General features: G+C 47.3%; 1 protein-coding gene across 14 annotated transcripts in view; it reads left to right on the top strand.

Annotated features, from left to right (window-relative positions):
- Nucleotides 1-13,934, top strand: part of LOC101522188 (protocadherin gamma-C3) — a 179,420-nt gene that overhangs the window by 138,694 nt on the left and 26,792 nt on the right. Inside the window, exon 1 of one of the 14 annotated variants that reach the window (XM_058677440.1) lies at nt 5,160-7,844. The exons of the other annotated variants lie outside the window; for them this stretch is intronic. Within the exon in view, the coding sequence (XP_058533423.1) occupies nt 5,412-7,844 (2,433 nt within the window). The 5' untranslated portion in view covers nt 5,160-5,411. Of the gene's footprint in view, nt 1-5,159; nt 7,845-13,934 lie in introns of those variants that run through there. 14 annotated transcript variants of the gene reach the window in all.

The following is a 13,934-nucleotide window of genomic DNA, read 5'->3' as shown; positions in this document are numbered from 1 at the left end:
TATGATCTAATTGTACCTCTTACTCATAAGCTTAAGGCACTGATCTAATTTTACCTCTTTTTTTCAAGTCGCGATGCAGTTGTCCCAATGCAAAATCTCAGTTTTAAACCAGTGATATGAAATAACATATTTACTCGAGATTCACAAAGCAACTTTTCCAATCAAAGTGATTAATAAGGTTAAATATTCTAGCGTTTTCACCAGTTCCATGATTGTACTAAATTTGTATGGTGCCAGAAGGTCTTAATAATCAGAGCAATGCTTCTTTCTTCCTTGAAGTTACCAGTCTATAGTAAAATGAATGATTTCATTTAGAAAACAGTAAACTGTTAAGCCATTTGGTGAAGACTAGTAATATTGTAGAGAATAACTAATAGCATCATAGTGGGGCAAAACTGAAAAAAAAAATCTATTTCTGAGGAAAATTTAGAAATTTAGGTCTCTTGAAAGATTTTCTTTCCTGGAAGGAAGCATTTTAGGTTTGTGTATGTGTGTGTTTAAAAGGTGTATTTATTTTATTTGGAAGGCAGAGTTACAGAGAGAAGGAAAGTCAGAAAGAGAGATCTTTTATCTGCTGGTTCACTCCCCAGATGGCTTCAACGTCTTGAATCTCAGCCAGGTCAGGCAAGAGCCACAAGTGAAGAACCTTGTGGTACAGTAGGTTAAGCTGCGCCTTAAATGCCAGCATTCCATATTGAAGCACCAGTTCCAGTCCTAGTGATACAGCCTCCTGCTGACAGACCTGGGAAAGCAATGGATGATGGCCCAAGTGCCCGGGCCTCTGATTCCTGACACTCCGGTAGGAGACTCAGATGCAATGCCAGGCTTCTGGTTTCATCCTGGCCTGGCTCCAGCCATTGTGGCCATTTGGGGAATGATTCAGTAGATAGATGATCTCGCTCTTCCTCTCTCTGTCATTCTGCCTTTCCAATAAGTAATAGATTAATCTTTTAAATTATTAATTTGAGGACAGAGAGAAAGAGGAAGAGAGAGGGCTCCTATCTGCTGGTTAACTCCGCAGATACACAAGATGACTGAGGCTGGCCCTGGGCTGAGAGCCGTGAGTCAGGAACCCGACCTACATCTCCCACAGAAATGGCAGGGACCCAATGGCTTGAACCATTTCTGCTGCCTCCCAGGGTGCACGTTAGCAAGCTGGAGGCAGGAACAGAGCTGGAACTGGAGGCACTCTGCTGTGGACATGGGAGTCCCAACAGTGCTTAATTGCCAGGCCGAACATCTGCCTTGTAACAGGATATTCCCATGTAGACAGATTTACTAATATTTTGACAAGTAGTTCCCTGACACATGAAGCTTTTTAATATGTTAAACAAAAACATATTAATATAATCAAAATAGGAAAAGAATAGCATTCAAATGGAAGAGGGAAGGACATTTTTCCCCTTCAGCCTGTGACTTCTGAAATCACTGCTTTTTAGTTCTTACACTTTTTTTTAAAGATTTATTTATTTTATTACAAAGTCAGATATACACAGAGGAGGAGAGACAGAGAGGAAGATCTTCCATCCAATGATTCACTCCCCAAGTGAGCGCAATGGCCGGTGCTGTGCCGATCCGAAGCCAGGAACCAGGAACCTCTTCTGGGTCTCCCACGCAGGTGCAGGGTCCCAAAGCCTTAGGCCGCCCTCAACTGCTTTCCCAGGCCACAAGCAGGGAGCTGGATGGGAAGTGGGGCCGCCGGGATTAGAAACGATGCCCATATGGGATCCTGGCGCGTGCAAGGTGAGGACTTTAGCCACTAGGCCATGCTGCTGGGCCCTATATTTTAGATTTTTAAAGAGTCAGAGAAAAAGATCTCCAATCTGCTGGTTCACTCCCCAAATGGCTTCAATAGCCAGAATTGAGCCCAACTGAAGCCAGGAGCTTCCTCTGGGTCTCCCACACAGATACAGAGTCCCAAGGATTTGGGCCATTCTCCACTACTTTCCTATGCACCAAGCAAGGAGCTGGATGGGAAGTGGAGCAGCCAGGACATGAACTGATACCCATATGGGGTCCCAGTCCTTGCAAGGTGAGAATTTAGTCATTGAATCATCACACCAGGCCCACTACCTTGAAATTCTTTGCTTCTTTTTTTTTTTTAACAAAAAAATTCCTGGGTTCTGTTTGACACTAGTGCACAAATCATATATATAACCAGCCCCAGTACTATGTTTATTGGTTACTGCGTTTAACAAGGATGGTAGTTAGTCTAACATACATGGTTGAAAGTTGCTCCTAAGCCTGAAACAATGGCTCAGTGTCTAAATCCTCGCCTTGCATGTGCTCTGATCCCATATAAGTACTGGTTCCTGTCTCAGCTGTTCCACTTATCATCCAGCTCCATGCTAATAGCATAGGAAAGCCAGAGGATGACCCAAAACACTGGGACCCTGCATCCACATGGGAGACCCAAAGAAGCTCCTGGCTCCTGGTTTTGGATTTGCTCAACTCCAGCCACTGTGGCTACTTTGGGAGTAGCCACAATGTACAGAAGATCTTCTTTTCTGTCTCTGCTCTTTGTAAATCTGCCTTTACAAGAAAATAAAATTTTTAAAAAAGAAATATGCTCTATTTATCATATGTGAGGTGGATTTAGGGAAAGCAAAAAAGGGAAGTAAGAATACCAGTGAGCAAGCTATGACAGTAGCTGTGATGGCTTTGGCTCAGTTTGTGACAGAAGACAGGAAAGTCATCAGTAATTTCCAGACATATTTTGGAGGTAGAACCATTGGTGTGGATCAGTAATGAATTGAATGTAGGGATAGAAAAGATGTAAAAAAAAATGACAGTATTGCTTTCCCAATGAGTAGGGTTGGAGAAGGAGCAGACTTGAGGGTGAAGTCAAGAGCTGGGCTTGACACTGAATACAAGGAGACAGATTCAAAAGATTACATGTAATTCAACCCTTTGATGATGTAAGTTCTATAAAAAACAAAAACCACCTAGATAGAAAGTGGATCAGTGAATGCCTGGAACTGAAAACAGGAGCAAGATTGAAAATAGACAGGATTGAGGGTGATGGAAGTCTAAAACTACATTGTGGGCTTGGTCACAGGACTACAAATTTCTAGAAATCCTCCAATCATATAAGTTAGCTATATGGTAAGAATAAAGCTATTCAAATATTTCAAAAGTGATTGTGAGCCATTAGTTATACCAACCAGTACTTTTATTTCCACTTTACAAAGAAAAGTTTCATGGTAACATGGTAACTAACTGTAATATCCAGTACTGAAATCTAAGTCTTTGACATTGAGGCCTAACTCTTGGTTACTGTAATGCAGTCACTGACATTTTGGCAATTATTGTGTTTGATGGATGGAGTTGATCAGAGGCTATCTTGAAAATACAGAAGAGAGGAAAAATAGAGATTGGAAAATTCTGTTGATACCTCATTCTCCTCCGGATTTGAGTGACACAAAAGTATGGGCATTTTTGGGTTTTGTTGTTGTTATTAAAATATTTTTGTTAAAGATTTATTTGTTTATTTGAAAGGTAGGATTACAAAGAGAGAAAACCAGAAGCAGAGAAAGAGAGACGAGTTTTTCATCTGCTGGTCCACTCCCCCAATGGCCACACTGGCCAGGACTGGGCCAAGCCACAGCTGGGATCCAGGATATTCATCTGGGTCTCACTTAGTGTATGTTGCGTCCACAATGCCATTAGTAGAAGATGTCTATGTTAGTAAGCATCAGGTGCTCACTTTGGCAACAAGGGATTCAACTGGCCATCAGAACGGCTCAGTAGGCTGAGCCAGAGCTTGTGACTCCAGTGTCAGAGCACGAATTTGGGTCCAAGTTCCTCCACTTCTTTTCCAGCTCCCTATTAATGAATCTGGGAAGGTAGCAGATAATGCCAAGGTCTTTGGATCCTGCCCCTCGATGTGGGGGAATTGCCTAGAATTTCAAGGGTCCTGGCTAATGCCTAGCCCGACTCTAGGTCATCAAGGTCATTTGGGGAGTGAATGAGTAGATGAAAGATCCCCGCGTCTCTGTCACTCTGCTTTTCAAATAAATCTCTAAAAAGTAAAATAAAATGGGCCCGGTGTGGTAGCCTAGCAGCTAAAGTCCTCGCCTTGCATGCGCCAGGATCCCGTATGGGCACTAGTTCTAATCCTGGCAGCCCTCTTTCCCATCCAGCTTCCTGCTTGTGGGCTGGGAAGGCAGTAAGGACGGTCCAGGGCTTTGGGAGCCTCTGACTGCATGGGAGTCTCATTAGCAGGAAGCTGGATTGCAAAGAGAAACTGGGATCCAAACCCAGCTCTCATATGTGACATGTGAGTATCCAAGCAGCAGCCCAGTCAGCTGCTCCACAATGCCTGCCCCCTCTTACTCATTGTCCCCATCACTGCTTTTTTGTGGTGACTCTAATCCCAGATGCAGAAAACTGTATTATGTGACTCAAAGCTTTGGGTTTCTCCCAAGACTCTCAGGAGCTCGGCTGCCGTTGCCGTCGGTCCGGGACACTCAGTAGGCCTGTGTTCTCTTTCCCTTTCCTCTTTTCTGTCTGCGGGGGTTTTCTTTATTAGTAACACAGCTTCTTGTAGCATGTGAACCCAAGATCTTGAGAAAAGGATGGATCAAGGGAGGCATTTAAAAGCTCACACTCCAGCTGGCTGAGATCTTGTTCCCTGGGAAACATACGGTCAGGAAATTCCACTTGGCTCCCTGGTTCTTAAGAAAGGAGAGCTAAACAGAAGCCTCCTGTTTTAAAAGAAATAAAAATTTGAGTTTTATGGTAAATTCCTTAGTAGACTTCAACCAGAGTGGTTCTTGTTGATTGGCTTTGCGGCGGAAGGGACAGAGAACCGTAGACCCTCCTTAGGAGACGATAAAATAAGAATTCTCAACAATTCCTACGACATAGTAATGCCTCCTCACAAACGGCAGTCTGGCCGCTGGCCCATCTGCCAGCCGACCAGATTCAGTGGTACTTTTCCGTTTGATCTGATCTCCGAAAAAAGCGATGAAAAGTTCTTGGTGGACCTTGATTGGGCTGGGGTGGGGGGGCTTGCAGCGTGGCCGGCTCCGCCTCCTCTCTGGGGTCAGGTGGGTTTCCTCTGCAGTCGCGCCTTGCCCGCGAGCTCCGGAAGACCGCCAAAGGGAAGAGAAGTTCCCTGAGCTGGCGCGCGCTCTGCTCCAAAAGCCCGGCGCTAGCGCATTCTTCGTGCAGTTATTGGCTGGGACTCTGTGTGCCGCTGTCGGCCAATGAAGACGCTGGAGATCTGGCCCCGGCCCGTCCCCTTTCGGCGCCCCGGGATGAGGCAGAGACTGAACAGCCTGTGAGCAAATCAGCGGCACCTAGAAAGCCATGTCTGACTCGGCGCCCAGCGCCCCAGCGCTAAGCGGCTGAAAGTTTCTCAGCGACACCGCGGGGACGCCCTGGATCTGGAACTGCTCTTGAGTGCGATGGTCCCAGAGGCCTGGAGGAGCGGACTGGTAAGCACTGGGAGAGTGGTGGGAGTTCTGCTTCTCCTGGGCGCCTTCAGCAAAGCTTCCACCGTCATTCACTATGAGATCCCGGAGGAAAGAGAGAAGGGCTTCTCCGTGGGGAATGTGGTCGCGGACCTTAATTTGGACCTCGGCAGCCTGTCGGCCCGCAGGCTCCGGGTTGTGTCCGGGGCCAGCCGGAGGTTCTTTGAGGTGAACTGGGAGACGGGCGAGATGTTGGTGAGCGACCGCCTGGATCGGGAGGAGCTGTGCGGGACACTGCCTTCCTGCACGCTAACTCTGGAGTTGGTGGTGGAGAAGCCACTGGAGCTGTTCAGTGCCGAGGTGGTGATCCAGGACATCAACGACAACAACCCCGCTTTCCCCACGAGGGAGATGAAATTGGAGATTAGCGAGGCCATGGCGCCTGGGACTCGCTTTCCGCTCGAGAGCGCGCATGATCCCGATGTGGGCAGTAACTCTCTGCAAACCTATGAACTGAGCCGAAACGAGTACTTTGCGCTTCGCGTGCAGACGCGGGAGGACGGCACCAAGTACGCGGAACTGGTCCTGGAGCGCGCCCTGGACCGGGAGCGAGAGCCAAGTCTCCAGCTGGTGCTGACGGCCTTGGACGGAGGGAGCCCAGCTCGCTCCGCCAGCCTCCCCATTCTCATCACAGTGCTGGATGCCAACGACAATGCGCCTTCCTTCAATCAGTCCCTCTACCGGGCGCGCGTCCTGGAGGATGCGCCCCCCGGTACTCGCGTGGTCCAAGTCCTGGCCACGGATCTGGATGAAGGCCCCAATGGTGACATCATTTACTCCTTCGGTAGCCACAATCGTGCCATCGTCCGGGAGCTGTTTGCTCTAGACATGGTGACTGGGGTGCTGACAATCAAGGGTCGCCTGGACTTCGAAGACACAAAACTGCACGAGATTTACATCCAGGCCAAGGACCAAGGGGCCAACCCGGAAGGCGCACACTGCAAAGTGCTGGTGGAGGTGGTGGACGTGAACGACAACGCCCCAGAAATCACGGTCACGTCTGTGTACAGCCCTGTCCCCGAGGACGCACCCCTGGGGACCGTGATTGCTTTGCTCAGTGTGACGGACCTGGATGCTGGTGATAACGGGCTGGTGAGTTGCGAGCTTCCACCAGGGCTTCCCTTCAGCCTGACCTCGACATTCAAGAATTACTTCACCCTAAAAACCAGTGCAGGCCTGGACCGCGAGGCGGTGTCTGAGTACAACCTCAGTGTCACAGCACGCGATGCGGGCGTGCCCTCGCTATCCGCAGTGACCGCAGTGCGGGTCCAGGTGTCCGACATCAACGACAATCCCCCACAGTCTTTGCAGTCTTCCTATGATGTTTATGTGGAAGAGAACAACCCCCCGGGGCTTCCGATCCTCAACCTGAGTGTCTGGGACCCCGATGCCCCACCGAACTCACGACTGTCCTTCTTCCTCTTGGAGCAGCCTGGAGCTGACAGCACCCTCGTGGGCCGCTATTTCACCATCAACAGGGACACAGGTGTCCTCTCGTCCCTGGTGCCCCTGGACTATGAGGACCGGCGCGAGTTCGAATTAACAGCTCACATCAGCGACGGGGGCAGCCCAGTGCTGGCCACCAATATCAGCGTGAACATATACGTCACGGACCGCAATGACAATGCCCCCCAGATCCTGTACCCCCGTCTGGGCCACAGTTCCATGGAGATGCTGCCTCGGGGCTCCCCAATGGGCCATGTGGTCTCACGGGTGGTGGGCTGGGACCCCGATGCGGGGCACAATGCCTGGCTCTCCTACAGCCTGCTAGATGCCTCCAACCAGAGCCTCTTTGCAGTGGGCATGCACACGGGCCAGGTCCGCACTGCCCGCCCGGTGCAGGACACAGATTTCCCCAGGCAGATTCTGACAGTCCTGATCAAGGACAATGGGGAGCCGTCATTGTCCACCACTGCCACGCTGACCGTGTCAGTAACTGAAGAGTCTCCTGAAGCCCGCGCAGAGTTCCCTTCCGGCTCCGCCCCTCGGGAACAAAATAAGAATCTCACTTTCTATCTCCTCCTCTCCCTAATCCTGGTCTCAGTGGGGTTTGCAGTCACGGTGCTAGGCGTGATCATCTTCAAAATTTACAAGTGGAAACAGTCTAGGGACCTCTACCGAGCCCCAGTGAGCTCCCTGTATCGCACCCCAGGGACCTCCTTGCATGCAGATGCAGTGCGCGGAGGCATGATGCCACCGCACCTGTATCATCAGATGTACCTGACCACAGACTCGCGCCGCAGCGATCCGCTGCTGAAGAAACCTGGGGCGGCAAGCCCTCTGGCCAGTCGCCAAAACACGCTGCGGAGCTGTGATCCCGCGTTCTATAGGCAGGTGCTGGGTGCCGAGAGCGCCCCTCCCGGACAGGTAAGGGATAGCAAGTCTTCTGGGAAGCCTAGAAATGCTTTATGATTGCTGCACCATGTTCAGGCAGATGTGGGTGGAGTTGTTTCATGACAAAGATGAGGGATCCAGGCTTTCTCTGATGGTTCCTAGAGCAAACTTAGTGTCTATGGGATGAGAGGGGCTGGATGGAGTGTGGTTTGTGGTTCCGGTTCAGGATGGAGCTGTTTGATTCATCTGTGGACCCAGTCCATTCTCTCAGCACTCATTTGCCATCACAACCAGCTAACCAGTCTTGCTAAGGGCTGGCTGTGCTGGGACCTGGGATCTCAGCCTTGAGAGTTTAGGGTGATGTAATTTGCATCGGGAGCAAGCTCTGATTAGTGGCAGCTGCTAGGAATATAAAAACTCCCGCATTCATCGATCTTTCAAATGATTGCCACATCTGCATAAAAATAATGGCTCTATGGTAATTTTTTCTCATCTGCCCAAATCCTGTGCCTTATTCTCAGATAATTTTCTATGAGTGGAATGAAAATCTAGGCATCTCTAAAATTTTCTTCAAGCACTCAACTGGAAATCATGTGTAGGTGACTTTCCAGATATTTTCATGTTAGAACACTAATGCATGTTCACTGTAGAAAATTTAGAAATTGGGCCTGGCATGGTAGCCTAGTGGCTTCAGTCCTCGCCTTGCATGTGCTGGGATCCCATATGGGCATCAGTTCATGTCTCAGAGGTCCTACTTCCCATCCAGCTTACTGCTTGTGGCCTGGAAAAGCAGTCAGGAGCGGCCCAAAACCTTGGGACCCTGCACCCATGTGGGAGACCTGCAAAAAGCTCCTGGGTCCTGACTTTGAATTGGCTCAGCCCCAGCCGTTGCAACCACTTGGAGAGTGAATCAGCAGATAGAAAATTTTCCTCTCTGCTTCTCCTCCTCTCCGTATATCTGACTTTGCAATAAAAATAAATCTTCTTTAAAATTTAGACATTATAGAAGATTGTAAAGGAAAGTTAAAAATAGCTACAATCCTCAAACTGCAAAATAATCAGATTTTTAAAAATTTGATGGTTTTTTTTAGGTCTTTATTTTTATTTGAAAGGCAGAGATACAAAAAGAAGAGAGACAGAGATTCCATCTGCTGGCTCATTCTCCAGATGGCTGCAGTGGCCAGAGCTGGGCTGATCTGAAGCCAGGATCCACAAGCTTCTTCTGGTCTCCCACATGGTGCAAGGCTCCAAGCACTTGGACCATCTTCCACTGTTTTCCCAGGTACATTAGCAGGGAGTTAGAGCAAAAGAGGAGCATCCAGGACTTGATGCCAGTACCTCAGGCTTAGCCTACTACACTAAGTGCTTCAGCCCTACCACTGTTAATTACAAAAGTAATTGATTTCAAAAATAAATCTAGATGACCCAAATGAACATCAATTACAGCATGAAAATCCTTTTAGTGTACCTGCAGTACTGTTCCCAAATCTCCCAATGTTATTTGTCTCAGGTTTGTACATAATGTGAAAGATAGGTGAATGTATATTCCTGGAAAGTTTAAGTGATCAGTCAGGATGGTATTCAGGAGACCACAAGGAGAGAAGCTTCCATGGACTTTCAGCTGCAGGAGAACCACTGAGATTTTGACCGTAAAGGCATGACTGCTGTCAACACTTTCTCTGGCAGTTAGACAAATAAGGCTCAACCACTTGCCACTCAAGAGTCCTTAGCCAAATTACTCTGTCCCTCTCCCTTCTCCGTCTGTTTCATAGCACAAAGCAAAGAACAAGGAGGTTATGGGAAATAATGTGTTTGTACTTCCTGTGAAGTGCTTAGCACAGAGCCTGGTATATCATGACTTACAAATTATTAGTCACCACTATTGCTATTTTGTTAGTTCTTCATCCACCTAAAACACACCTTGGAAGAGAACAAATATGAGGACAGCTAAAGAGAATCAAGTAGGTAATTGGGGGAGGTTAAAGAAGGATGAAAGCCAGAGAGAAACAGCCACTGCTCTTCCAGACACCTTGAAAGACAACAGACAGGACATTTATTCTAGAACACCGTTCTTCAACTTGGTGGCACACTGGGATTACCTAAGGACCTTGTAAAATTTTCCAGATCCAGGGCAAACCCAGACTAGTGGAAGCACCATCTCTAGGTGCCACATGGGCTTCTGTATGTTTTGTTAAGATCCCTGGGTAATCCTAATGTGCAGACAGGTTTGAAAGTCATTGCCTTAGATCCTGCCACTCTTAACATTCAGCATATTAACTAAACAGAGTGCTATGCTGATGGTCACAGAACCAGAAGCCAATTTTATGGGGCCAGGCCCAGTTTTTCTAAAGATTTATTTATTTTTATTGGAAAAGCAGATTTACAGAGAGAAGGAGAGACAGAGAGGAAGATCTTCTGTCCACTGGTTCATTCTCCAAGTAGCTGCAACAGCCAGAGCTGAGCCAATCTGAGGCCAGGAGCTTCTTTCGGGTCTCCCATGTAGGTACAGGGTCCCAAGGCTTTGGGCCAGCCTCCACTGCTTTCCCAGGCCACAGGCAGGAAACTGGGTGGGAAGTGCAGCAACCTGGTTACAAACCAGCACCTATATGAGATCCTGGCACATGCAAAGCAAGGGCTTTAGCCACTAGGCTACCTTGCCAGGACCCAGGCCCAAATTTTTTAAAAGATTTTTTTATTTACTTGAAAGAGTTACAGAGAGAGGGAGGGAAACACACACACACACACACACACACACACACACACACACATACACACCCCTCTTCCATCAACTGGTTCACTTCCTCAATGGCCTGGGCTGTGCCAAGCCAGAATCAGGAACCTAGAGCTTCTTCTGGGTCTGTCATGTGGGTGCAGGGCCCAAGTACTTCGGCCTTCTTTTTCTGCTTTCTCATATACATTAATAGGGATTTCGGTTGGAAATGGAGCAACCCTGGACTTGAACTGGTACCCAGATGGGATGGTGGTGTTGTAGGTTATCTTGCTATGCCACAACACCAGCCCACCAGGCACAATTTCTTTTTGATATTGTAATGTCATTTCCCAAGCTAGAAGTATTTCATGGGAAAGAGATAAAACAGTATTTTGACCATCTGAAGAGAATGCTTTCTTAAACCTAGATATTTCCTCTTTTAAAATCTAGTGCTGGGGGTCAGCTGCATAGTAGGCTGGACCTCCACCTACATGCCAGCATCCCATATGGACACTGTCTCAAATACCTGTTGGTCTACTTCCAATCCAGCTCCCTGCTTCTGGCCTGGGAAAGCAGTGTAGGATGGCCCACATCCTTGGGCCCCTGCACCTAAGTGGGAGACCTGGAAGCAGCTCCTGGCTCCTTGCTTTTGATTAGCACAGTTCTGGCCACAGTGGCCATTTAGGGAGTGACTCAGCAGATTGAAGAGCTCTCTCTTTCTCTCTCTTTCTCTCTCCTTCTCTCTCTGTAATTCTGCCTTTCAAATAAAATAAATATTTTTTTAAAAAAATCTGGAGCTGGACAATAGGTATTGGGTTTGTTTTTAGTGTAACTGACATAAAATGTTCTATAATTAGTATGGTGATTGCATCAGTTTAATAAGCATGAGTATACTTAAAAGACACTGATTTATATGCATTATATGTATTGTATATTCATATAATGTGTGAATTATAGGGTGAATTGTATGGTTGTGAATTGTGTCTTACTAAAGTTGGTAAAAGTCTAGATACCAGAGAATTATAAACCTGGTACGAAAACATGGAGTTAAGTATATGTAGGATTAAGATATCCTAAGGCTTTAAACTCCACTAAAACAGACTGTACTTGTTGGCTTTGGTGTGAACTTCTAAATACAAGTATGGTGCTGCACATACATCCTAGTTTAAGCAAGTTTCTTAGCTTCTCTGAACTCCAGGTTCTTCATCTGTAACATGCAAAATGGTTGCCAGAGTCCAAAGTAATGCCTATGAACTGCCTTACACATAGCAAGTGTTGAAAATAAATATTTGCTAAGATAATGAAGGTAATGTCAATATCCCCCACTTACAAGCGCTCTTATATATCAGACCCTGTAAAATATGACAAGACAAAGTTTCTGTCATGGTGATACACCAAGTGTGGCCACGGGAGACAGATAAAAGATAACAGAGAGGTGTGTGGTACAAGTAGCAGTGGGCATGATGGGAAAGGAGAAGGAATGCCTCTGTCAGCTGGGAAATCAGGACGATCTCCCAGGTGGCAGAGTTCCAGCTGGGAAGCAAAGATTGAATAGTGAGTGGCTTCTCAAACAGTCAAAGGTAACGAGAGCAGGAAGGGGCCCGCTACATGAAGTGCCATGCAGAAGGCTAATGGTAATTTTTTATTGCTGAACGTGTGTGTGTGTGGGTGGGTGTGTGTGTGTGTGAGAGAGAGAGAGAGAGAGAGAGAAGCAAGTGAAGCAAGTGGTCAGGAATTACATAGAGTCATCTTGAGACCACACCAGCAAGTTTTAATTCTGTTCTGTGTGGATGATGGTCATTGCAGGATTTTGAACTGACACATGCCTGGTGTCTTCAGGTCTTTGTTGGTTGGTTTTAAAGAGATTATTCTTTTTTTTTTTTTTAAGATATATTCATTTTTTATTACAACCAGATATACACAGAGGAGGAGAGACAGAGAGGAAGATCTTCCATCCGATGATTCACTCCCCAAGTGAGCCGCAACGGGCCGGTGCGCGCCAATCCGAAGCCGGGAACCTGGAACCTCTTCCGGGTCTCCCACACGGGTGCAGTGTCCCAATACATTGGGCCGTCCTCAACTGCTTTCCCAGGCCACAAGCAGGGAGCTGGATGGGAAGTGGAGCTGCCGGGATTAGAACCGGCGCCCATATGGGATCCCGGGGCTTTCAAGGCGAGGACTTTAGCCGCTAGGCCACGCCGCCGGGCCCAAAGAGATTATTCTGATAACTGTAAGGAAAGCGGATTGAGGACCATTGGAATTGGAGACAAAGGGATCAGACAGGAGGCGGTTGCATTATTTGAGGAGCAGATTAATAAATGCTTGAGCCAATGCAGTGCTCCTGAAGGGAGATGATGATGATAAACCCATCAGACTTTGGTGATTGACATGCTATAGGTAAGGGGCAGGGGTGAGTCAAGGATGAACTCCCCTCTTCACCCCGCAGAATTCAAAGACAGCTGGTGGATGATTGTGCCATTCAGCAGGAGAGTGAATTCTGGCACAGACACCTTGAGAGGTTCCAGCTAATACAGCATACCTCCTTTGTTCCCATGGGAAGAAGTTTAGATTTATTTATTTATGTAGTTTAGTAAAATAGAGGGAGTCAGATTCCCTCTCTTGGAGACCAGACTGTTGGTTGCTGGTCTCATCGCAGTCAGGAGGATATTTCTGAAGATCAGGGTTTTGAAAAAAAAAAAAAATTGGAGCAAGATGAGAACACCAGTTTTTGCTGCTAGTTGTGGAAACCACAGCAGTCAGCCTAAGAAAGGATTGGGGTGTGTTAAGAAGCAGTCTCCTGTCCAGATCAGCTTGGATTTCCTTCTTCCCTGTGTCCTGGTGATTTTCCCACTCAGGTTACAGCTCGCAGAATATGGACTGTGTTTCTGTACTTGTCCAAGTCAGTAGTCGGGCTGCTGGGAGGTCTGGACAAGGGAAGGGGGTGGGGAGAGCTGGAATATCCCGTTACAAGAGGCCCCCTGGGGCTAAGTAAAAAGCTTGCTCTTTTGAAATGGTCACTGTTGGTAATTAACAACATATCAAGAATATTATAGTGTCAAATAAAGATTTGTAGGCACAGTGCCACTAGTAGCTGATCCCACTCATTCAAGAAAGCTGTTAAATCTGTGTTCGTTTGCATCCGGCCAGGTAACAAGATCTGGTCCTTAGCACCTTCCAGACACAAGGATTTTTTACTGTCTTGCAACACCTTCCTCTCTTGGCTTTCACCCTGCTCTCATACCATCCTGAAAGTTGACGAATGGTGATTTAGTTTCTCACCAACAAATGTCTGAAGACATTGGTTTTCTCTGGGTGCCTCTTGTTACAACAGAAATGGGCACTGAACACATTGAATTGGCTAGCTTCATGCGTGAACCTTCTCTGCAATGAGATGGATACATTTGTAAATAATC

Source organism: Ochotona princeps, chromosome 19, assembly GCF_030435755.1.
Source record: "Ochotona princeps isolate mOchPri1 chromosome 19, mOchPri1.hap1, whole genome shotgun sequence".
NCBI classification, from domain to species: Eukaryota; Metazoa; Chordata; class Mammalia; order Lagomorpha; family Ochotonidae; genus Ochotona; species Ochotona princeps.
Note: the sequence above shows the minus strand (reverse complement) of the source record. Positions and strands in the feature narration are given on the sequence as shown.